At 50.9% G+C, this 21,787-nt stretch overlaps 1 protein-coding gene across 2 annotated transcripts in view; it reads left to right on the top strand.

Moving 5' to 3' along the window:
• Positions 1–17,976: 17,976 nt before the first annotated feature.
• The window catches only part of RACGAP1 (Rac GTPase activating protein 1), a 32,840-nt gene continuing 29,029 nt past the window's right edge, over positions 17,977–21,787 (top strand). Inside the window, exons 1-2 of one of the 2 annotated variants that reach the window (XM_036867406.1) lie at positions 17,999–18,046; positions 18,619–18,672. In XM_036867406.1, the coding sequence (XP_036723301.1) occupies positions 18,632–18,672 (41 nt within the window). In that variant the 5' untranslated portion in view covers positions 17,999–18,046; positions 18,619–18,631. Of the gene's footprint in view, positions 18,047–18,618; positions 18,673–21,787 lie in introns of both variants that reach the window. The other variant, XM_036867411.1, reaches the window with a different exon arrangement.

Below are 21,787 nucleotides of genomic sequence, written 5' to 3'. Positions count from 1 at the left end.
CGGGCTTGGTGTGGTGCGCGGTGTGCGGTGCTCTCAGCCCCGGGATCTGCAGGGATCCATCGTCCGGCCGGGAGGCGGCGGGAGGGGAGGCAGAGGGGGAGGGGAGAGGGTGCGCGTGCGCGCCTACGAGTGTCTGCGAGGCTGTCTCTGGGCCGGTGTGCGCGCGGGGCCCCCCGGACCGGAGAACGGGATCGAGGGCTCCCCCCGCTGCCTCGCCCCCTCCTCCCGGCCGCTCTTGGCGGCGCTGCCTCCCTCCGGTCCCGGAGCCGTCCCCCTGCCTGCGAGGCCCTATGGCTTGTGTGTGACTGTGTGTGGTGTGTGTGTGCGCGCGCGCGCGCGGGGGGGAAGGTGTCTGCCCCCAGCGTCCCCCTCCCTGCGCTGTCTCCTTCTGATCGATGCTCCTGCCTCTTGCTGCTGCTTCCTCTGGTGGCACGCGCGCGCGCGGGCGCGCGCGCGCGCACACACACACACACACACACACACACACAGAGGCAAGCTCCGAGTCACACTTGACTGATTCAAGCACTTGCCCGTGTGGAGACACACACACACATACAGACCAGAGTCACACCACGTCACTCACAGCCACACGCACCCCCCACAGACACCCACACACCCCAGAAGCCTGGCCCACGGGGCAGAAGCTCAAGAGCTTACAAGTATTCACCTGCTCTTATCCCTGCTCCCCACCTACATGTGACACTGTACACACATGTACATATATAAACAAACACGCAGCCTTGGCCACCCAAACCCCATCCTTGTAGCCTTGGCCTTGCCTTGGGGAGGGCAGGTTTGCAGCTCCTCACTGCCAAACCTCTAAAGAAGGAGCAGAGAGAAGGAGGGAGAAACAGCCAGAGGTCAAGGGAAATGGGACTGAAGTCAAGAAACAGGGAAAGGGAAGGGAATGCGGGGCGGTGGGAGGGTGTAGGGTTGAGGGGAGGGGGACAGGATGAGGAAGGGATGGAAGGGGGAGCTGTACTCAGGGATGGAGCTGAATTCTGAGGCACTGAGACCAGGCCTGGGGGATGGGAGTGCTTCTCCTCTAGCTCGCACCTCTCTCCTCCTCCTCTTCCTCTCTAAGAGGTCTTGGGGGGCCCTCCCTATCCAATTAACAGAGAAGGAGCAATCAAAGGGAAGTTGTTAATTTGCTGATGCTCATTAGGGGCTCTTGGCACGAAGACTGTTGAGGTCTGATGGTGTCATATGGTGAGGAGAGGGGTGGGGGTGGGACCAGAATTCTATCTCTAACCACTCCTTCACTTCACTTGCGGGCTGGTGCAGCACAGGGAGAGGAAGGTGAGAGGTGTGTTCCCAGGGTTTTAAGTTAGAATGAGAACCTGTAATGAGAAGGGGCTGGCACAGTAGAAAGAAGTGGGAAGAGAAGTTGTGAGGGGTTGGGGCCACGGGGCACACGGGAAGCCAGGGAAGGGAGCTGGAGATCCCTCGAGGGAGGGTTGGCTTAGGGCTGCAGAGGAGGGAGAGTACGATCCATTAACTAGGTACCTGGGCAAGGCACTACCAAAAGGAAGGGAGAATCTTAGGTTCTCCTCTTGAATTGGGGAGCTGTCCAGCAGCACCAGGCCTTTCCGGAGGGCTGCCATGTCCCTGGGTAGCCACTGGGTGGCAGCACCCTCCCAGGTACCTAGAACAACCAAAAGGGGCATTTGGGAGTGGGATTTCAGCCTGGGAGGGCCCCAAGCAGGGACCCGAGGAAGCACTGGGCAGAGTCTGATTCCTGAATTCCAAGTGTCCTCGGGAGGAGGGGTGGACCATTTTGGAGCACCTGTAATTCCCCTAACTCCCCACCCTTGCAGGCTGAATGACACACGGAGCTTCTTCAAATGGCTGCAAATTGCTTCAGTCACCTGGGATGTTACTGAGGGAGCAGCGGGGGAGGAAGGAAGGTGATGAGATGAGGTGGAGGCAGGCAAGGACTGATTGAGGCCAAGGAGCAGCCTCAGGAGGAGTCTGGGGGAAGATAAGAGTGAATCAGGCAATCTCAGATTCCAGACCTGGCCCTGCCATTCATTAGCATGGGCAGGTCCCTTGACCTCTCTGAGCTCAGTTTCCTCATCTGTAAGATAGGGATAATATTTATTTCACAGGAGTTTCTGAGAATTACATGAGCTAATGCATAGAAACTGCTTAGTACATTAGCTTGTACTTAGTAAATCCTCAATAAGTAATAACTATCATTATTAGCATTAGTGTTTGAATCCAGTGGTAAAACCACCAGTGCAGCCAAATCAGGGCAGAATCTGACAGTGGTTCTCAGCCCAGGCTGCACATTTGAATCACCTGTGGAGCTTTTTCAAATGCTGCTGCTCTGGCCCTGCTTTAGACCAATTAAATCAGAATCACCGGAGGTGGAGCCCAGATTCCCCAACTTTTCAAGACCTGTAATATATAGCAGTCAGTCTTGAGAAACCTTGATCTTCAGAATCCACGGGTCTGAATCAAGGCTTCAGTTATGATTCCTCGTGTGTCAGGCCCCAGCTTGAGAAGTTCTTTCTTATGTACAACCTGACTCCCTTATGCTATTGTTTCCTCTTCATTTGAGGTGAGATGGATCCCTGCACACATCCCCCATCCCTGCCCTGTACATTTCGGCAAACCTCCACTGAGGCTTTTCCGGTGTCCATCCCCAGGATTGGCCCTGGAGACATGGGCCAAAGTCTCTCAGTGTCAGAGGAGAGATGAACATGCTGACACCCACCTGAATCTAGTCTAGCAAAAACCGAGTGAAATTGAGGGATGGGACAGCATCGAGTGGCAGAGGGGCAAGTCATAGTGACAGGGGTTTGCAGCACAGGGATGAGGAAAAGGGGAAGTTGGCTTTGGTAAGATGACACTTGAGGGATTCAAGGGCTGTGATTAGTGTCACACTGCTTCTTTCTGCTCCTCTGGGCCCACCTACCTCTTATTCAGGCCTTGACAGATCCTAGCTCCTTCAGCCTCCTCCCAGCTTCTTGCCCACACTTCCCTCCTCTCTGGTCACTGCAGTCCCTAGACCTCAGTACCCTTTCTCTCCTGGGGCTGAGAGAGAAATAGGCCTGGAGATATCCTGCCCTCCACTGCATGAGGCATCTGGCTAGGACCCACCCAGGGCTTTGGCATCATGCTGACCTGGATTCAAATCCCACCTCTGTCACACCAGCACTGTGTGATCCTGAGCAAGTTCCTTAACCTGTCTGAGCCTCCCTTTCTCCACAAACCATAAAATCTGGTTAATGCCCACAGTGATGAAAAAATGTCTGCCTGGTAAACAGTAGGTGTTTCATCAATAGTGGCAAGTATTATTTTCATCCCTGAAAGGCTGATGGGGCAAATTCCCCATGGACACTTCCCTTGCAGATGGCCCCATCTGCTCTAGGTGCAGAAGCACCCTCCAGCCTCTCAGAGACAGGGGGAGAAGGGGGAGGGCAACGGGGGGGCAAGGCCCCTTGGGACTCCTAGGCAGCTCTTCTCTGCTCCCCGTGCTTGAAATCACACGTACCCCAATCTGTCTGCAACCGCTTCATCTGTGAGCTCAGCAAATGCAGAGACAGTTAAGGAGTTAATTAGCAGACAGTGGGAAGGGGCTGTGGACCTGAGGCTGATGAGACCCATCAACACACCTCTCCCCCACCTCTCTGGACTGCACTTTGCCCCTTGACCCTCATCTTCTCACCCTGGTCCAGATGGTCATCTCACCTCCTCCCTCATTTCTCTGCTACCCTTGCCTTTACCCTACCCCCCCACCCCTGGCCTATCCTATCCTGTCCTCTCTTCTTCCCCATTCCTTTAGCTAATCTCTCCCCTGCCCCACTTAGCTTTTCCTCCCTTCCCCACCCAAATCACTGCTTTCTCCACCTTTTGAGGGCTCACCCTTTTCTCCTCTCCATGTTCTCCTCTCATTCTGGCCCCTCTTCACTCTCCACCCCTTCCCGCTCTCCCCACATCACCCCTCTCTTTCCAGCATAATATGGGTCTCAGAACACAGTGCCTTGTTCACTGGGCACCATATCTACTACAGGAATCAGTGGGTTCAAGGTTGTCTGCTACGCTGGGTCCCACCACTGCAGTCCTGAAGGGGTCTCCTCTGATCCTCACCCACTCCCAGCACCTCTCACTCCCAGTTCTCTGGGTAGCCTAGTCTCTTTCCTGTACTAGTACACCTTTGGGGGCTCTCTCCCCATATTGCTACTGTTGCCGCTCTCTCAGGGTCTTGGCAGTTCGTCTGCACATCCAGGACCACGATGGACACTTCTTTTTCCTCCCTTCCTCCCTGGGGGTCCGGCAGATGGCCACCTTTCTCCCATCACACGTCCCAAATTGTGTGTCATCATGTCATTTGGGGAGTCATGGCTTCGGAAGGAAGGGATGATTAAAGAGAAAACATAGATTAGGAGACAGAGAAAGGCAGAGGGCAGGAAAGAGGGGGAGAAACTGGGGCCAAGGCAGAGATTAAAAGGGCAGATGTGGGGAGGGAGGAGGAGGAGGAGAGAGATTAAGACAGAGAGTAAAGGTAAGGAGATGGAGAAATAGAGAATTGGAAATAAGGAAGAGACTGCTAAGATCCCTCACTGCTTTAAAATTCTGGGCCTTTGAGAAGAGTGAACAAAGGAGAAACAAAAGACCCACAGAGGACCTGGGGTTTTCTTCTTCCAGGAAACTTCCCTGGTTAGTCCTTTACCTAACCCTGATCTCCAGTTCCCTCCTGCTCCAGCTGCCTACTCTCTGTTTTGTGGGCTCTGGCTGCTCTGGGAGCAGGTCTGTCCTCTGTCCTCCCCTGACACCATCTTTCCAAGGCAGGGTGCTCCCCCCTAGTGGGCAGCGGCTATTTTGACCTCCAGAAGAGGGGAAGGGGAAGGATTGTGGACCAGGCAACCGGCCGCGGACTGTGCTCTGCCCACACTCAGTAGGTGCTTTGGATCCTGGGCACCTTGAGGGCAGGAACTGCATCTTCAGCTCTGGGATGCCAGGACCTGGCCTGAGCCTGGCCGTTGCAGCTGCTCAGTAGTGTTTAGTGAGTTGCCTAAATGAGGAGCACTCCTGGGGGTCATGGCTGGGTCTGGGGGTTCCCTAGGCTGGAGACACCTTCCTCTCTCTGCATCAGTTGGTCCTGCAGGGCACTTGTGTCTCTGAGCTGTCCCCAGCTGACAGCAGTCTTCCTCTCTCCCCTCTTGCCCCCACCCTCCTCCCACCTTAACCAGGCGTCTCTGGAAGGCGCAATCTCAGCGCCCGGGGCAGCCTGCGAGAGCCGGAGGAGGCAGTGCCGGTGAATAATTCATGGAGCTGGGAGGCCCTTATCTCCCAGGCCGGCCCCACCCGGGGCCCCAGCACTGGGCCGCCGTCCCGCAGCTCCTCACTTTATCTCAACGCCCAGCTTGTAATGCAGCCCGCCATATCACAGGCAGAGGGGGAGATTAATTTTCTGGTTTTGCATGGGCGGGGAGGGGAGGGGGCGTGAGGAGGTGCTGGGGAGCAGAAGCTGGGATCTTTCGGATTTCAGACTCCAGCGGCTTAATCCTCTCCCAGGCCGGCAGGAAGGGGGGGGAAGAGGGTGCTGCAAGCCAGATTTCATCATCAGCGGCAGCCCCAACAAGGGGAGGAGGTAGGTGCTGGCGCTGAAAGGGGGGTTGTTTGGAAACAGGGGGAAAGCGGCCCTCAGCCTGGGCTCACAGACGCTGGGTTGGTCAGGAGCAAGGACTCAGGCCGCGTGCGGTGCACACATGGGCACATGTATGTGTACACACGGGAGCTCGGGCACATGGGCGTACCGCTTCAGGAAGTGGCAACAGTCTTGGTGTCTGCCACTCCTCACACAGGGCCTGGCACAGAGGAGTCTAAAAAAAATGTTGACTGACTGAGGGGCTGAATGTCTGGGGAAATGCTGATGAACTAAGCAGACACAGCTCCACATGCTCCTGGAATCTGGCTCTGCCATCTTTCCATCTGCCCCGTGGGCCCTGGCCCACGAAGACTGCTGGCTGCCTCCGTTTCCTGTCCCCCAAGGTCCACGTAGGCCAGTGAGGGTGGGGACACTGGTCTAGGGAGGCTGCCGGTCCCTGCCGCTTCTGCTTAGCTGATACAACTACCCAGAACTAGAGGAATCCACCACCTGTTAGTTGAGCACCTACTACACACCAGGACCTGGGCAGGGCAGCCATGTGTTCCCCAAGATCAACTAGAAGTGAATCTTGCCTTCAAGGAGCTTATGGCCCAACTGGGATGACCAGACACATAGGTAATTGACTCTGATGCATGACACTGAATGTGATGTTTGCCAGGAAACAATAAATAAAGTGCTCCAAGCAGGGAGAGAGTTGATGATGACCAAGAAAATGTCTTGAGAGATGTAGCATTTGAGATGGGTTGGAGTCTGAATTGGCTGTAATGGCATGGGAGGGAGGCATGGCATTTCAGGAATAGGAACAGTATGGAAGAAATGATGATAGGGACCAGGGTGAAGCAAAGAGATAATAACTTTGTCTGTCTGTTAGGTGAGGGGGAATAGCAAAGCAGGGAGAGGTAAGGACATAGAGGTTCCTGACATCATGTGGAGGAGCTTGCATTTGTCTGGGGTGACTGGGGAGCAACTAAAGTTTTTGAGCAGGAGGTGGCATGATCAAAGTGGTATTGGGGAAAGATAAAGACAGCCAACATTACTGAGTTTGTGTACTGGGTGTTGTTCTAAGTGCTATGGAAGGAATTCTCTCATTAAATCCTCACAACCACTCTCTTAGTAGGTAATAATACCATCCCATTTTATAGATGAGGAAATGGGGTCACAGAGGTGTTTGCTATAGAATGGAATTAATTGAAGACAGCAGAAATCACAGATGGGAAGTTTAAGATGATAAATTCTTTAATATCTTAGGCACTTTGGGGCATGGAGAGGAATACTCATTATTTTTTCTACTTTGATGTCCAGTTTGTTAATCTTTATTCAATTATTAACATTCCCCTAAATATTCTCCTACTACTTATGCAACCAATATATCAAAAACTCATAAATTTGGCAAATTATATTTCCCCAAATATTTAAACCTTGATTGCAAATGAAATCAAACTTTTCATAAATCAGGTTTTCCTAAAAGCTTTAAACATCTTTAAAAGCAGACCAAAAAAAGAGTATTACAACAATTGCCCCAAAAAGCCATTACAAAAACAATATCATGCATTTAAATTTCTTTGTTCAATATTTCTGAGATTATTTTCTTTATTCTTATTCTTTTTCCTTCCTGGGGTAGGATTTTCCTGACTTAAACTAGAGAGTCAAGGTTTACCTGCTCCAGCAGGCTGAGGCCACAGATTGGGTTGATTAGAGATGATTTGGGACCCGGCACAAAGGTCCTGGCGAGGTGGGGCTTCCAGGGAGATTCTCCTAGACTTCATTATGCAGCCCTTTGCTTGTTTCATCAGGAACTTTCCTCTTTACGCTTGGGCTAACCATAGATTTTGAATTTTCGTGTGTGACCCTAATCTCTTCCCCAAAATGATTCTGGTTCTGACTGCCTTATCTTTACAGTACAGCCCACTGTGTTCTGAGTGGGGCCTGGTCTGGTTCAGTTAAGTCTAAAGCCCTTGGTCAGTTGGTTAACTGGAACTACATCCTTTCCTTCTCACCGGCTGCTAAGACCTACACTATTGTCAGCTAGGTGCTGAAGCGAGGGTCTAAGAAGAGGCATTAAGGGCTTGAATTAGGGCAGTGGCAAAGAGAATAAAAAAGAAAGGACAGTTTTCAGAGACTCTGTGAAAGCAAAACTGACTTCTATTAAATGGGAGAGAGTGGCTTACCTCAGAGAATCAAATGAAAATACATGTGAGGGCCCTTTTGAACAGTATAAGCACCATTAAATCCTAGTTGTTTTTGCTTTTGTTATTGTGGTACCCTTATGAGATGGCTAAGGACAAAGCCTTAGGGAATTCACACAAGTTTAAGGGGTGAACAGGAGGAAGGGAGGCATGAAAGGAGGCTGAAAGACAAAGGGAACTGAGAAAGATTGGTCGAAGGGAAGAACCAAGAGAGAGATGTCACATAGACCAAGCGGGTGGGAGGTGTTTTACGGAGGTCCAGGAGAGAAGAGGCAAAGGACTGAATAAGGGTGGGGACAGTACAGGTGTGTCTGGAGGGGGAAAGGAAACAAAAGAGGTGAGTTATAGAAAGGATTGGCAGATGGCTACTTCCTGGATGTACTGAAGAGGGACCAGAGGGGAAGCTGGCGATGCAGAGGGTGTGCACCTGGGGGTGGGGAGTCTGGGAAGATGCAGAAAAGGAAGGTTGGGGTTGCCTTGGGTTCCTACAGGATGCACAGGATGAAGGTTCTCCACTGTGACCAGGTTTGATGAGCCTCTGCAAACAGAAACTATTTTTCAGCCATGTGGCCCTAGGTTTTCCAGCATAGCTGTCACCCTCCATTCACCCTCCGCCCTTCTCATGGGAATCAGAATCAAAGTTTAGAACAGACAGGGTCTTTAGAGGTCACCTAATCCACCCCTCACCTTCAACTACCACCATGAAACAGTTGAGGACACTGAGGCCAGAAAGCCCAAGTGGCATGATTAGTGAGTGACAAAGCTGGGATTAGAGTCCCGGTCTCCTGACTCCCAAGCTAATATATTTTATCCCTGTCACTCAACCTGGTGATCCTACTGGAGGAGGACTTGGCCCCATGACACCCAATATCACCTGGCTGCCTAAAGAGACTTTTCCAGAGAAGTAAGCTTTATTTTGCCTTGCCAGACCTGAAAACCCTGGCATTGGCATTGGATTAGGGGGCTTGGTGGTGGTCGTTGAAGATATGAAGCATCAGAAAAGGTGAGCTCTGGGAATTCCCTGGTGGTCCAATGGTTAGGACTCTGCGCTCTCACTGCCAGGGCCTCGGGTTTGATCCCTGGTCGGGGAACTAAGATCCCTCAAGCCTCACCACGTGGCGAGGCCAAAAAAAAAAAAAAAAAAAAAAAGGTGAGCTCCTTCTGTGCTTATTAAAAACAGGAGTGATGTTGGGGGGATTTTAAGAAACAGCAGGTAGTCAGAAGTAGGGAGAGATTAGAGGCAGGAGATGGAGGGAGGGGGACGGGCTGCCCTGGGCTCAGGGAAGCTGTAGCCTAAAGCCTATGTGAAGGATTGAGAGAGAGAAGATAAAGTGGTGCTGGTGGTGGGTTGCGTCCTATGGGGATGTGGAGCTGGAGACTAAGGACATGAGGATTCAGTACAGGATGAGGTGGATGCTTTATCCAACTTGAAAGAACCACAGCCCAGTCCCCAAACTGGCAGCACCTCTCTGACTCCCTTGGGCCTCTGACCACTCTCTTTTCCCTCCTCCCTTCAATTGCTAGTGGTTATTGCTCTCCATCTGGCAATTACTTAGCTCATTAATTGCCTAAAGAAGAACATCAGCCTAGGGTGGGGTGATTGGCAAAGAATGTAATGGGGAAGGAGGACTCTAGGGGGATGGACCTGGACCTGGACCTGGAATGGACTGCAGTGTGGTGGAGGAGAGGGGTCTTGTATAACTGGCTCTAGTCAGCTGGACCCCTCTGCTCAGATCTAGTTTGGGGGAACTACTTTTCAACTCTGATATGGACTGGACACCAATACTTTCACTCTCAGATACCTTACCATCCTGATCCAATCGCGTTCTCCATCATCGGTATCATCACTCTCCAACTCTCCTCCTCCATTATCATCATCACCACTGTAGCCATCATGGTAGGCAGCCTCTAAGGTGACTCCCAGTGGCCCCTGCCTCCTAGTGTTCACGCCCTTGTGTAATCCTAACCCCTCGAGTGTGGGCTGTATTTAATGACTCACTTCTAGTGAATAGGACTCAGCAGGGGTGATGGAAGGTTATTTCAAGATGAGGCTACAAAAAGATGTGGCTTCCCTCTTGCACTGAGGAAAGCCAGCTGCCCTGTGGAGAGGCCCACATGGCAAGGAACTGAGGGAGGCCTCAGGCCAACACCCGGCAAGATCCAAGAGCCCAAGAGGAACTGAATCCTGCCAACAATCATGAGTGAGCTTGGAAGCAGATTCTCTGCTGGTGGAGATTATAGATGAGATTGCAACCCATGCTAACACCTTGGTTGCAGTCTTGTGAGAGACTTGGAGCCAGAGGTACCCGGCTAAGCCATGCCCAGATTCCTGATCCACAGAAACTATGAGATAATAAATGTGTGTTTTTTGAACTGTTAAGTTTTGTGATTAATTTGCTATGCAGCGATAGATAATTAGTACAGCCACTGTCACCATCACTACCACCATCTTCAAATCATCAATATCACCACCATCACTACCAACACCACCACATTTCAAACTCACCACCATGACTGCCATCACAGTCATCACCACTGTCACCATTACCCCCACCTCTACTTTATTATTATTTTTTAAAATTTATTTATTTATTTATTTATTTTTGGCTGCATTGGGTCTTCATTTCTGCACGTGGACTTTCTCTAGTTGCGGCGAGCGGGGTCTACTCTTCATTGTGGTGTGGGCTTCTCATTGCGGAGGCTTCTCTTGTTGTGGAGCACAGGCTCTAGGCGCGTGGGCTTCAGTAGTTGTGGCTCGAGGGCTCTGGAGTGCAGACTCAGTAGTTTTGGTGCACGGGCTTAGTTGCTCTGCAGCATGCGGGATCTTCCCGGACCAGGGCTCGAACTTGTGTCCCCTGCATTGGCAGACACATTCTTAACCACTGCGCCACCAGGGAAGTCCCCCCACCTCTACTTGAAACTCAAATGTGAATTCTGTCGTAAGCACCATCACCACAATCATCACCTTCAGCTACAAAAGTCTTTTTAACACCCAATAGGTACCAGAGTCTAGGTAAGCCCCAAGATTACAAAGAGGTAGGACACATAGTCTGTGCCCTCGGAGAATCCGTTGGGGACTCTCTTGGGGAATCAGGACACATTCATAAAAAGTGACTAGTAAGTTGAGGAAGTCTATGCTTATTGCCACTTTTGGTGGTAGGAAAGGCTTCAAGGAGGAGGAGGCCCCTAATCTAGGCTTCAAAGGATTGGTGAGATCTGGATGGGTAGAGGGGGAGGGGGAGAGAGGAATCAGCTTGATGTGTCAGGTGGAAAATGAAGTGAGGAGATCTGGCCAGAGGGGAGGACCACGCAGAGGAGGTGGGGTGGGAAATGAGGTTGGAACCAGAAAAGAAGCACATGGAGGTCTAACGCATTTGAGCAGGGCTCTACACTTTCCAAGGCAGTCTCTGTGCTAAGTTGGTTAAGAGTGCCATTCTCTTAAAAATCTGCCCAGTTTCCCAGCTCAGCCATGGCGAGCCAGGCCTGAGGCTGAAGCCTCGAGCCTTCTGGTCCAGCGGGAGGCAGTGTGGAGTGATGGGACCCAGCAGACCTGAGTCACAGTTCCTTCCAGCAGATAACAATGGGCAAGTTATTCAACCTCCGTGTCAATTATACCTGCCTCTCAGGCTACTGTGTAGACCACATATCAGATGAAAAACACTGCATGTGTTTCCAGGCAGCCTAGAAATAAATGTTAAGTCCATCCCCTAGCCTCCCTGCCTCACACCTTGTCCATCACCTGGAGGCTGGGCCGCAGTTGTCTCACTCCCATCTAGGCAGACATGCCACACTGCCCAACTCCAGGGGGAGCCATTCACATGTGGACACAAGGCTAGGAAGAGTTAGGAAAGAGATACTATTGACCAGCTGCTTTTAAAATCTTCCCCTCCAGAATGTCTTTCAGGACAGGTCCAGGACAGTTGACTCCTCAGCTCAGACCTGTTTGACCAAGAAATCGCCTGATGTGCCTTCCCAGAGAGGTTACACCCTCCACTCACTGGAGAGGGCAGGGCACAGAGCCAGGATCCTAGGGCCGGAAGGAACCATCTGGAGCTTCTGGTCGAAGCTCAGTCCCATTCTTCAGCCAGGGAACATACCACGAATTCCATGTAAACAAGACATTGCAATCCTCACAATTGTTTACAGCTTTCATGTCACCGCTGCCCTAGGAAATAGTTAGGTCTTGTTATTTGCTTCACCCCCACTTTATAGATAAATGGGAGCTCAGAGACGTTAAGTGATGTTGCCCAAGACCACTGAAGCAATGGATGGCTGAGTGACCTCAGGATGTCAAATGCCGTGTTGTCCCCCAGCCCACTCTGTTCCCAGACTCAGAGATGCTCAGTGACTTGCAGGAAGTCTCTCGGCTTGGACGCAGTAGGGGGGTTAGAACCCAGGCCTCCTTTCCAGCCCCTAGAGCAGTGTTCTTTCTGCTCCATCACCCTGCACCGGTAGAAGAACTGCTGCGGGGAAACAAGTTTGGCAGTGGAAAGGAAGAAATGATGGGAGGGGAGAGGAGGGAACGGGAACCCAGCAGGTGACTGTGGAGGATGGGGTCGATACGGAGACAGGAGGCCTGGGGCACCAGGGTCCCCATTTGGCTGGGGCTGGGACCAGCCCTCCCCATTCCATCAGGCCTGGGGCTGCAGGCTGCCAGTGTTCCTCCATCGAGACCTCGGAGAGCCTGAAATCAAATATTCCTCCTCCCCTGTTCAGGCAGCCTTATTGCCATTGACAGTAAATGTATTGCTCTAATCTTTTCTCATTTTGCCAGCATGGGCTCCATTCTGACCTCCCTCCCAGCCTTGGAGGCTTCATGAGGCACCGAGGTGGGAAGTGTAGGGGCTGGGTTGTAATGGGGCAGCTGCAGTGATCGCAGATTTGATATGCCTTATCTCCGGAAGGCTGAAAGAGACTAGAAAATTTGGAGATCTCTGAGGGGGACCCATAACTGAGGGTTCCTCTGGGAAAGCAGATGGGAAAGGCTTGGTGGGCAATGAAGAAACAGGGCCTAGAGCCCCAGGGAAACAGACTTCTGCAGAGCAGACAGGCCTGGTGTGTGTGTGTGTGTGTGTGTGTGTGTGTGTGTGTGTGTGTGTGTGTGTGTTGAAGCCAAAATTCTAAGCTTGGGAGATGGTCCTGTTGAGATGGGGCAAGGCAGGGCACGCCCACCCTCTCCAGAGTGGCCAGTCCCCCTGTCCATCCTGCTGTCCACTCTGCTGCCCAAGAAGCCTCACCAGTGTGAATTCCCGTGCTCCTCTGGCTGCTTCTCCGTCTGGTCCTCCCTGCTTAGATGAGCACTCAAGCTTGGCAACCTCAAAAAGCCATCCTGGTTGGGCTTCCCTGGTGGCGCAATGGTTGAGAATCTGCCTGCCGATGCAGGGGACACGGGTTCGAGCCCTGGCCTGGGAAGATCCCACATGCCGCGGAGCAACTGGGCCCATGAGCCACAATGGCTGAGCCTGCGCGTCTGGAGCCTGTGCTCCGCAACGAGAGAGGCCACGATAGTGAGAGGCCCGCGCACCGCGATGAAGAACGGCCCCCGCTTGCCGCAACTAGAGAAAGCCCTCGCACAGAAATGAAGACCCAACACAGCCATAAATAAATAAATAAATAAATAAAATTAAAAAAAAAAAAAAAAAAAGCATCCTGGGAGGGCCAGAGGTGTGGGAGAGCCAGAGGTGTGGGAGGGCAGGAGGAGTAGTGCTTGAGAGACACTCAGCCTGGGGGTCAGGGCTGGTGTCCAGAGCCCAGGCGGAGGGGGAAAGGGGTCAGGTAGGGCTGAGTGACTGTGGGAAGGAATCTGCTGCTCAGAGCCCACTGGCGGCCACAAGAAGGGAACAGCAGGTGAGTGGAGCTCGGCCAGGGAGGAGAAGTGGGGGGAGTGAGGCAGTGCTCTGGCTCTGGGTCCTTCATTTGTTCTGCTAAAATCAAGCCTGAGCTTGTGTGTGTGTGTGTGTGTGTGTGTGTGTGTGTGTGTGTGTGTGTGTGTGTATGTGTGTGTATGTCTGTCTGTCTGTCCCAGGGCGGGGTAGAGTTTGTCAAGGTGAGCACCTGTTTGGCTGCGTGCACCTTCAGGTTGAGCTGGAAGCTTTTCTGGATCCTGACAGTTTATGAGTGTGACAGGGCCTCAGCCTCTGGGGTATATTGTGTGGGAAACTACTTCTCTCTTCAAGGTTCTCCCGCCCTTGCCAGGGAAAAATTCCTGGTTGGAGAGCCTGAGCTGGGTCAGAACTCTGCCCAGGGTTCAGCAGGTTTGGGGTGGGGTGGGCGAGAGGGTGACAGCAGAGGAGGGTGCTGGCCTCTCCTGTCCTCCCCTCTGGCTGTGAGCTGCTGCTTCCTATTGCCAGGCGAGGCAGGCCCACATCTCAGCAAAGGTCTTCTCATAATGATTCCTTTCTTAGACAGAATCTCTGCCTGAACTGACCTTCCTGCTCCTCTCTGATTGTCCCCAACTCCACCTTCAGAAAGCATTCCCTGCCTCCACGGATCTCCACCTGTTCCCCACACTCCTGAGGTTCGTGCCAAGACCACTCACTCGGGATGGCCATCCGTGCCTTGTTTGGTACCTTTTCTTTCCTCAGTCCCTTCCCTTGCCTGAAGATAGCTGAGGTGAAATGTGAGAATTTTTCTACGTGCCAGGCCAGGAACTGGAGCTCAAGGTCCAACCGGATGGAACTTAGGTGTATGCACTGTGCTGAGTCCCCTCTGGGTCCCTTACCTCCCCCAGCTCAGGAGGTACATCTCCCTTACAGAGCCTTACGTGTAACAGGTCTCAGTTGTGGTCTCTAGACCCAAGGCCATACCCTCTCCCCGTTTGGAACCACCCTCTCACGCGCGGCCCTCAGTTTCCATATAGCACGGGGCTGCAGCGCCCCCTGGTGGCGGAAAGCCCCTTCTCTTTTTGTAGTTTTGTAGCATGGCAGCTCCAAGGGCCTCCAAAGGATTACCAAACTTTTTCACTCCAAAACATTTCCAAGGCCCTGACATGTTAGTAGTTGCATTTTTTGTTTTTGTTTTTTTTTTGGCCGTGCCATGCAGCTTGCAAGATCTTAGTTCCCTGACCAGGGATTGAACCCAGGCCCTTGGCAGTGAAAGTGCTGAGTCCTAACCACTGGTCTGATAGGGAATTCCAGTAGTTGTATTTTTGATATCTGTTGATTGAGAAAACACATAATGACTGAGCTCTGGATCTCATCATTAAAGCTCATTTGTATTTTATTCATCCTCCAGCAATCACACAGTTACACACAGACAGTTAATTACACACAGATGGGTTACTCACAGTCTTTATGGAGCCAGGGGCTAAATCTCCTGTGATCACTCCAAGGCCTCTAAATTTGGGAACCATGGATTTAAACCACTCCTCATGTCACAGATGAGAAGACAGGCCTGGAGAGGGGAAGAGATCTGTTTAAATTCACACAGTTCATGAGGGGGTGGCACCAGAATTTGAATTCAGGGTAGATGTTTGCCACAGGGACTGCCAGTATCAGTCCTACAGGGGCCGAAATAGGGAGGAGGTTGCAGGCAGAGGGCTGGGTGGTGGGCGGGAGAGCAGGACCATCCCCGAGAGGTGCAGAGAGAATCCCCCCCACCACCGACTTCCTTCCGTTCAGATCTGGTAAAACACACCTAGAGGAGCTGTAAAAGGGGCCCACGGGAAGGAGATGGCAAAGGAACAAACAGAGAGTAAGTGGAGAGGAGCAGCCCGCTCTGCTTCCAGCCCTTCCCCCATTTACCCAAACTGCACAGACTCCGGGCAAGTCATTTAACTTCTCTGAGACTCAGCTTTCTCATCTGTAATATGGGAGGGAACAAGCAGTTGAATATTCCCCTTCCTGTGGGAATAATGCCTTTCTTGCTTCACAGGACTGTTGAGAATCTAATGAAATGTGTGTGAAAATTCTGGATAAATAGCAACAACTGAGGAAGGGAACTCTGCATCCGTAATCTCCTTTTTAATCCTCAAATCGATCCTGTGAAGTAGGTTCTGTTATTTTCATTTAACACGGGAGACTGCAGAAGTTGAGCAGAGAGGGAGAGAGCCCAGATTTGATTCCAGGCCTGACTCCGATCACTGGTTCTGGACTTAACTTTTAGGGTTAAGAGTTAGTACTAAGTGCTACTTGTTACAGTTTACATAAATCTCTGGTCTTTTTTCAGAACCAGCTACTTTCCTCTTCGCAGCCTGTCTCCCTACAGTTCCAGCCACCTTGAACGTGAGTAGGCGAGCGTCCTCTGAGTAAAGTGCAGGCAGGCAGTAGCCCTTGCTGGGTCAGGGTTAGCTGAGGTGGACACAATGAGGAGGGGAATACAGGAGTGTCAGCGGGGGGAGAGTGCAGGGTGGCAATACAAAGCTGGTGGAACTCAAACCTGTTTGCACATCAGAATCACTTGGGAAGTTTTTAGAAAATTCCTGAGTCTCACTCTTCATGATTTTAGGCCTTGGATCCATATTTTGGATGCTCATGACCAGCTGGGCATAGGAAAGGGCTGGTGAAGCTACTTTCATTTTCTTGGAGGTAGCCATTCAACAGCTATTCTAGAGCAGTGGTTCTCAAAGTGTGGTACCTACATCACTAACATCAGCATCACCTGGAAATGTGTTAGAAATGCAAATTCTCAGGCCCCACCAAAGACCTAATGACCAGAAACTCTAACAGTGGGGCTCAGCAATCTGTTTTAACAAGAACCCTTGAGGGGATTCTGATGCATGCTGGAGAATCACTGGTCTAGAGCAGGGACCTACTGAACGTCAGGCACGTTGTTAGAAGTGGGACGAGGTTAGGGTGGATGAGCTGTGGTCTCGACTTTCAAGGAGCCTGGAATCTAGTAGAGATGAGTTCAGAACCTCGATAACTACACCTCCTCCCCCAAACTAGGCTCTGCTGAGCCTGGGCACCTGGGAGAGGCACAGGTGTGTTTCTGAAGGGGACTTGGTTCTACTAGAGTCTGATTTAATTCAACGCTTTATTCATTGTGAGAGGGTGATTCCTAGGCATGGGGCAGGGAAACCACGGATTTGGGAAGATTTTTTGTTTGTTTCTGTTTTTTCATTGAGAGGGAGGAAAGGATCAGAAGAAAGAGAGGGAAGAAACAGAGAAGAAGACAGGGAGACACAAAGTAATAATAACTAATACTTATGGGGCACTTACTATGTGCCAGGCACTGTGCTAAGAGTTTTGCAAACACTGTCTCATTTAATCCTCCCAACAGCCCTTTAGACTATAATTATCATCCCCATTTAATACATAGGGAAATGGAGGCACAGATAAGTCAAGTTGCCCATCACACAGGTCATAAGTGACAGAGATAGACCTTGAACCAGGGCCAGTATAACTCCAGAGCCCATGCATTTTACCACTATGCTTTGCTGCTTCTCTTAGAGAATAGGAAGAAGTACTCGCCTGCCATTTGCTCAAAAACCTTCAATTGCTCACTAGTGCCTAGAGAATTAATCTTAATTTATTCAAGGTCTCTCATACTGTGATTTCAAAATTCCCTCCAGTCTTTACCACCCCCCTTCAAGATCCTTGCACTTCGGCCATGCTGGATTTACTTCTCCATTTTCTTTCCATTTTTTTTTTTTAAATGAAATTGCTGGGTCTCATGTCAGTTTTCCTGTTCTATTTATTTTAAATTTTTATTTATTTATTTATTTTTGGCTGCCTTGGGCCTTCGCTACTGCCCACGGGTCCTCTCCAGCTGCAGCGAGGGGGGTCACTCTTCACTGCCGCCAGGCTCTCTTGTGGAACACGGGCTCCAGGCGCGCGGGCTTCGGTAGCTGTGGCACGCAGACTCAGTAGTGTGGCTCACTGGGCTCCAGAGCGTAGGGCCAGTAGTCGTGGCCCACTGGCTTAGTTGCTCCGGGGCACGTGGGACCCTCCGGGACCAGGGCTCGAACCTGTGTCCCCTGCATTGGCAGGCGGACTCCCAACCACGGCACCAGGGAAGTCCCCTCCATTTTTCTCTTAACCCTTCTGACTACTTCACTTCCCACTCCCCTCCCCGTTGGGATCCTATCTGTTCCTCAAAGCTCGGCTCAGACGCCTCTTCCTCCCTGATTCCCAGCCAGAAATGGGCTTGCTTCCCCCGAACCCCCAGAACACAGTCCCCACCTCCGCACTCTGCGCCGCTTGTACCCCACCCCACGCGGGTGCTGAGCGCACTGCCTGGAACGCGGAAGTGCTCCAGACGTCCTGGTGTAACTGACGGAGGGAACAGTAATTCTCGAATGGAGGTAGGGAGTAAGACCTCTAGAGATGGAGAGCAAATGAGAAGGAACTGGGAGATAAAAACCGAGAGGGGGAGAGAGGATGAAGACAAACCCTGGGCGGCGACTAGACGGCCCGCCGCCACGGGCCCAGTCTCGCCCCGCCCCGCCAGGCCCCCCACTGCCCAGCGACCGACGGTGCCCGTTCCCCGGTCGCGATTTCTGGGCAGGCGGCCCGCCGGGCGAGAGGTGGGGCGCGGGTGGCGGCGGGGCGGCGTGCTCGGCCGGTCATCCGCGTCCTCGCATTAGCATAAATCCCATTAGCTGCTCCCGCGCGCCGGAGTGGGGTGAGGGTTCTGCCTCGTGCGGCAGCGAGGGCGGGCGCAGCGGTGCTAACGCATCCTCCGACGGCGCGTTCCAGCCGACAGAGGCCCGTTTACAATCGTAATCTCGCTGTCACCTCCGAACCATCCGGTGCGTGGGGCTCTCCCAATGCGAGGGATTAAAAAACCAGGCCAACATCTCTCGTCTAATAGGTGGTCGAGCTGGAATCGAATCCATGCTTTCTGGCATCAGTTCTCATGCTTTTTCCGTTACAGGTGCAGCCCCAGGATGCCTGTCTACCCAGACAACTATAATTTGGGAAGAAAGAGGTTTAAGACCCCCCCCGCCCCCGCACCCCCCCACACCCTCACCTTTCCTGTGCTTTCTTCTCACCGGGCTGGTGCAGCAGGGAAGGGGGTTGAGTGGAATGGGAGGGGTGTGGTGGTGCTTTGGGTGGAGGGAGGAATTGGGGGGGGCAGTGTCACCAACCCTCATCCATCATTTGGGACAGAATTTGGGTGATGGAGTGGAATGCTTCCACCATCCTATTGAACTCACCTCCGCTCACCCAAAGGACTGTTTATTGGAGCTGCAAAATCAAGAAATTATAGCAGTAAATGAGAGGAGTACCATCTCTGTTCTCTGGAAGTTTACAGTCTAGTAGGGAAAATCAGGAATATTTACGGAGCACTTACTCTGTGCCAGGGAACTGTGCGAACTCTTTTTTTTTAAACCTATTTTTGGCTGCATTTGGGTCTTTGTTGCCGCCCGCCGGCTTTCTCTAGTTGCTGGGAGTGTGGGCTACTCTTCCTTGTGGTGCTTGGGCTTCTCGTTGTGGTCAGGCTTCTCCTGTGGCAGAGCACAGGCTCTAGGCGCATGGGCTTCAACAGTTGTGGTGAGTGGGCTTAGTAGTTGTGGCTCGCGGGCTCTAGAGCGCAGGCTCAGTAGTTGTGGTGCACGGGCTTAGTTGCTCTGCGGCATGTGGGATCTTCCCGGACCAGGGCTCGAACCCGTGTCCCCTGCGTTGACAGGCGGATTCTTAACCACTGCGCCACCAGGGAAGTCCTGTATGCCAATTGCTTTACATGGATATCTCACTTATTCCTCTCAACAACTCTATGAAATAGGTATTATTATGATTTACATTTATAGACGAGTGAGCAAAGGCACAGATGACTTCTGAAAGGCCATATAGCTGGTGACTAGAAGAACCAGGAAGATGAAACAGATGAGCTGACATGTGTGACAGCGGAGGAAGAGGATGATGGGGAAGCTTGTAGCAAAGGCATGGCTCTAGGCCTCAGAGACCTCCCTGAGCAAGGCAGAAAACATCTCAGCTGCCCAAAAGGCTGAGTAGAATTTAGCCAGGTAAAGAGGCTGTAAGGGTGGGGAAGAGGAACTGCAAACGCCAGAGCGTCAGGAAGTGCAGCTCTAGGGGCAAGCCAGGGCCAGGTTAGGAGAGCCTTATTAAGGATTTTGGTCTTTATTGAGGAGGAAGTTGAAGTCATTAATAGTTTTAAACAAAAGAGAGGCATGATTAGGATTGCATTTTTAAAAGATCATTCAGGGGACTTCCCTGGTGGCACAGTGGGTAAGACTCCTCGCTCCCAATGCAGGGGGCTCGGGTTCAATCCCTGGTCAGGGAACTAGATCCCACATGCATGCCACAACTAAGACCCATGCAACCAAACAAATAAATAAATATTAAAAAATTAAAATTAAAAAAAAAGATCATTCAGGGTGTAAAGAATGCAAGTGAGGGGTAAACAGATTCACTGATGGCTTGGACCACTGAATTGGATTAGGGTGGTGAAGGTAGGAAGAAGTAAAGTGGGTACATACAAGAGATACTTAAGAGCTGTGCTAAGTAATTGGATAAGGGGTGAAAGGGAGAGGGAGAAAGCTGAGTCATTTTACACCCCCTTCTCTCCCTCAACCCCTAGATCCAATCATTTAATAAATTCATTTCATTTCATGAATGTCTTTCCCACCCGTCCCCTCCTTTCCATCCCTGCTGCCACTGGCCTAATTCAGCTCAGGTCCTCTCCCTAACAATGAAGCAAGAGTCTTTCTACCTTCAGATTTTCCCCTCTCCAGACAATCCTCCATGCCATTTGCCGGTACGACCTATGTAAAATGCAAACATAGTCGGAGTCAACCCAGGCCCCATTGTCTTGTCATTGTGTCAATTACAGGATAAAGTCCCATCCTTTCCTAGTCTGGTCATTCTTTGCTAGCTTCTTCCCCTCCTCAGGCCCAAGCTGCACAAGAGGTGTCACACCCACTGAACCCCCAAAGTTACCTGCATGTTAAGGTAAATATTCCTTCACAGCACTAAACCTTCACAAATCCTTTGCTTGTGTATTTATTATATATACATGTGACTCATTTCTGAAAGGTCACATTGGCAGGAATTGCCTCCCCTTTCTATCAGGTAAATTCCTATTCATACTTCAAGTCCAGGCTCAGATAACAAGTCTCTGTAGGCTTTTCTAACACTCCCGCTCCCCTGATAGGATTAATTGCTTCCTCATCTGTGCTTCTAAAGCACTTTACACATATTCTGTCCTTGTATATGTTTAACTGTATTATAGGTGTAAGGAGGCACAGGCTAATGCAATCACCTAAATGAGTGCTCCTGACCTTGAAGGGTTGTGGGAAGGATTAAATGGGATAATATATGTACAGTTAATATTTCTTCATCTCTTTCCTAATAATAAGAAAAATCTTTATTACAGTTTACAAAGTGTAAACTTTGATAGTGTTCCACATACTCTCCTGTTTGATCTAGGAATAAGCCTGTGAGATAGGGTTGATACTGTTATTTCTGTTTTATAGTTGGAGGAAGTGAAGTACAGAAGGGTTAAAAAGTGATGATGCAGCTGGTTCAGCAGTATGCGGAGGCACAAAAGTGCTCCACAGTATTTGTTTAAATGGAGTCAAGTTTTCTGGTTATAAAACCTGTGATCGTCCCTTTAAACCGCACTGCTTCTTGCATGCATTAGCCAGTATTTTTTTCAAGTTGCAGGTAGCTAATCATTAATAAATTCAATGAGGTAGGGACAACCAACATGGCAGGGGTGGTGGTAAGAGAATAGGAAAAAAATAGTTCAGAATACAGTCATGGAGTAAGGATAAGCAGAGTTCTGTACTACGTGGTTGTAATGTAAAATCTGTTTCTCACTGTGGATTTGGATTAAAAGAAAGTATGAAAGCCCCGTGTTAGCACAATGCCAAGTTCTAAATGAACGTTTATTAAATGAAATCATGGCGCTTTCATTTTATATTTATTTTTGTTTTCCCGATGTGTAGCTACTGGAAAGCAGATATCATGTCATCTTTATTTTTCCAGTTCCTAGGAGAGTCCTTGTTACAAATTTGGTGCACTTAATAAATGTGTGTCAAATGAAAACCTAGAATGCAGGAATCAATGAAGGCAGTGTA

Source organism: Balaenoptera musculus, chromosome 10, assembly GCF_009873245.2.
Source record: "Balaenoptera musculus isolate JJ_BM4_2016_0621 chromosome 10, mBalMus1.pri.v3, whole genome shotgun sequence".
In the NCBI taxonomy this organism is placed as follows: domain Eukaryota; kingdom Metazoa; phylum Chordata; class Mammalia; order Artiodactyla; family Balaenopteridae; genus Balaenoptera; species Balaenoptera musculus.
The sequence above is the reverse complement of the archived record's forward strand: the minus strand, read 5'-3'. Positions and strand labels throughout refer to the sequence as shown.